The 3104-nt window shown below is 40.4% G+C and overlaps 1 protein-coding gene across 5 annotated transcripts in view; it reads left to right on the top strand.

Moving 5' to 3' along the window:
• The window catches only part of GFRA1 (GDNF family receptor alpha 1), a 231968-nt gene that overhangs the window by 190275 nt on the left and 38589 nt on the right, over positions 1-3104 (top strand). For all 5 annotated transcript variants that reach the window (XR_003677599.2, XR_003677600.2, XM_028481528.2 and 2 more), the window contains one exon: positions 1110-1291. Coding sequence is in view for 3 of the 5 variants with exons in the window: in XM_028481528.2 (XP_028337329.1) it covers positions 1110-1291 (182 nt within the window). In the remaining 2 variants the exon portion in view is untranslated. The remainder of the gene's footprint in view (positions 1-1109; positions 1292-3104) is intronic.

Here is a 3104-nt window from a genome sequence, read left to right as displayed (position 1 = left end):
CATCATCAGAAAATCTGCAAACAACAAATGCTGGAGAGGGTGTGGAGAAAAGGGAACCCTCTTGCACTGTTGGTGGGAATGTATGTTGATACAGCCACTATGGAGAACAGTATGGAGGTTCCTTAAAAAACTAAAAATAGAATTACCGTATGACCCAGCAATCCCACTACTGGGCATATACCCAGAGAAAACGATAATTCAAAAAGACACATGCACCCCAACATTCATTGCAGCTCTATTTACAATAGCCAGGTCATGGAAGCAACCTAATGCCCATCGACAGACGAATGGATAAAGAAGATGTGGTACATATGTACAATGGAATATTATTCAGCCATAAACAGGAACGAAATTGGGTCATTTGTAGAGACGTGGATGCATCTATAGACTGTCATACAGAGTGAAGTAAGTCAGAAAGAGAAAAACAAATATCGTATATTAACACATATATGTGGAACCTAGAAAATGGTACAGATGAACCGGTTTGCAGAGCAGAAATTGAGACACAGAAGTAGAGAAAAAAGTATGGACACCAGGGGGCGAAAGCGGAGGGGGTGGGGGTGGGGGTGTGATGAACTGGGAGATTGGGACTGACATGTATACACTGTTATGTATAAAATGGATGACTAATAAGAACCTGCTGTATAAAAAGTAAATAAAATTAAATTTAAAAAATAAAATACAAAAAAATACTAAATAGTTTGCTTTTAGTATAGAATTTTGATACAAGCATTTTCTTGGAAGATGGAACAGTGACTGTGATCCCAAATAACAGGTCTCAGGCTGGCTTTCAAAAGGCTTGACTGATGGGTGTTTCAGGCCAAGGATCTTGCTCCACACCTGATACGTGAATAGGGACACAATACATATTTGTTTCACTTAGAGCATAGCGAAGTGTCCAGCTCAGGGTTTAATGAATGAATTAATTTTTGAGCGCCTGACCCATGGCTGGCTTTCAGCGTGTGGAGGGTGAATGGATGGATGGGTGTTGTTCAGAGAAGTCCAGTGCTCTCATAAGAATTTCTAGTGTGCCTCTCTGCCTTCATGTAGCCTGTCTGTTACATTTGCTGCTTGACTTTGAAATTGGATTTCCTCCTGTTTTACTGCAGAAAATGCAATTCAAGCCTTTGGCAATGGCTCAGATGTGACCGTGTGGCAGCCAGCCCTCCCAGTTCAGACCACCACTGCCACCACCACCACAGCCTTCCGGGTCAAGAACAAGCCCCTGGGGCCAGCAGACTCTGAGAATGAAATCCCCACTCATGTTTTACCACCTTGTGCAAATTTACAGGTAAGAGCAGGGGCCTGAGCTCCCTGTTGGTGCTTACTTCTGCGGGGAACACAGGTTCATTTTCTGAAATGCATTTAGAGATGGAGGGAGAATGATAGAATGCTGCTCAGGATTGAGTCTCAGAAGTGCATTTTAACCATGCGAGATGGAGACCGTGATGTTTTCTAGAGTGGAGAGAAGGATGGGCTCTGGAACTGACTCTGCCATTGACGACGGCTGGGGCTTTGGTCAAGGTACTTGTATTGGCCTTGGTGTCTTCACCTATAAAACGAGGGGGCTGGGCAGATGAATCCTTAAGCTTTCTGTTTGCAGGGTGGTGCAGTTGAGTTAGCTATTTATTTATTTATTTATTTATTTATTATGCTTTTTCAGTGTTCTGTACAAAGCAGCAACATATAGAAAAGGAAAGAGCTCTTGGCTTTTTCTTTTAAATTTTTAAATTAAAAAAAATTTGCATACAATTTTTACAGGTTACTTTCCATTTACAGTTATTACAAAATATTAACTATATTCCCTGTGTTGTACAATACATCCTTGGGACCATCTTACACCCAATAGTTTGCGCCTGCCACTCCCCCATCCCTGTTTTGCTCCTCCCCTCTTCCTTCTCCCCACTGGTAACCACTAGCTTGTTCTCCATATCTGTGAGTCTGCTTCTTTTTTGTTATGTTCACCAGTTTGCTGTACTTCTTAGATTACACATATAAGTGATATCATACAGTATTTTTCTTTCTCTGTCTGACTTATTTCACTTCGCATAATGCCTTCCAAGGCCATCCATGTTGCTGCAAATGGAAAAATTTCATTCTGTTTTATGGCTGAGTAGTATTCCATTGTACATATATATACATCTTCTTTATCCATTCATCTGTTGATGGACACTTAGGTTGTTTCCACATCTTGGCAATTGTAAATAATGCTGCTGTGAACATTGGGGTGCATGTATCTTTTCAAATTAGTGTCTTTGTTGTTCTCATATATTTACCCAGGAGTGGAATTGCAGAGTCATGTGGTAGTTCTAGTTTTCATTTTTTTGAGAAACCTCCATAATGTTTTCCACAGTGGCTGCACCAATGTACATTCCCACCAACAGTGTACAAGAATTCCCTTTCCTCCACATCCTCAAAAACATTTGGTATCTGTGTTCTTGTTGACGATAGACATTCTGACAGGTGTGAGGTGATATCTCATTGTGGGTTTGATTTGCATTTCCTTGATGATTAGTGATGTTGAGCATCTTTTCATGTGCCTGTTGGCCATCTGCATTTCTTCTTTGGAAAAATGTGTATTCAGTTCTTCTGCCCATTGTTTTTATTAATTTTTGAATTTTATTTTATTTATTTTTTATACAGCAGGATCTTATTAGTCATCCACTTTATACACATCAGTGGATACATGTCAATCCCAATTTCCCAATTCATCACACCCCCATTCCCACCCACTGCTGCTTTCCCCCCCTTGGTGTCCATACGTTTGTTCTCTACATCTGGGTATCAATATCTGCCCTGCAAACCGATTCATCTGTGCCGTACTTCTAGGTTCCAAATGTATGCGTTAATATGTGATATTTGTTTTTCTCTTTCTGACTTACTTCACTCTGTGTGACAGTCTGTAGATTCATCCAAGTATCTACAAATGACCCAATTTCGCTCCTTTTTATGGCTGAGTAATATTCCATTGTATGTATGTACCACATCTTCTTTATCCATTCCTCTGTTGATGGGCATTTAGGTTGCTTCCATGACCTGGCTATTGTAAATAGTGCTGCAGTGAACATTGGGGTGCATGTGTCTTTTTGAATTATGGTTTTCTC

The sequence above is a fragment of the Physeter macrocephalus genome, chromosome 20, assembly GCF_002837175.3.
Source record: "Physeter macrocephalus isolate SW-GA chromosome 20, ASM283717v5, whole genome shotgun sequence".
NCBI lineage: Eukaryota > Metazoa > Chordata > Mammalia > Artiodactyla > Physeteridae > Physeter > Physeter macrocephalus.
Note: the sequence above shows the minus strand (reverse complement) of the source record. Positions and strands in the feature narration are given on the sequence as shown.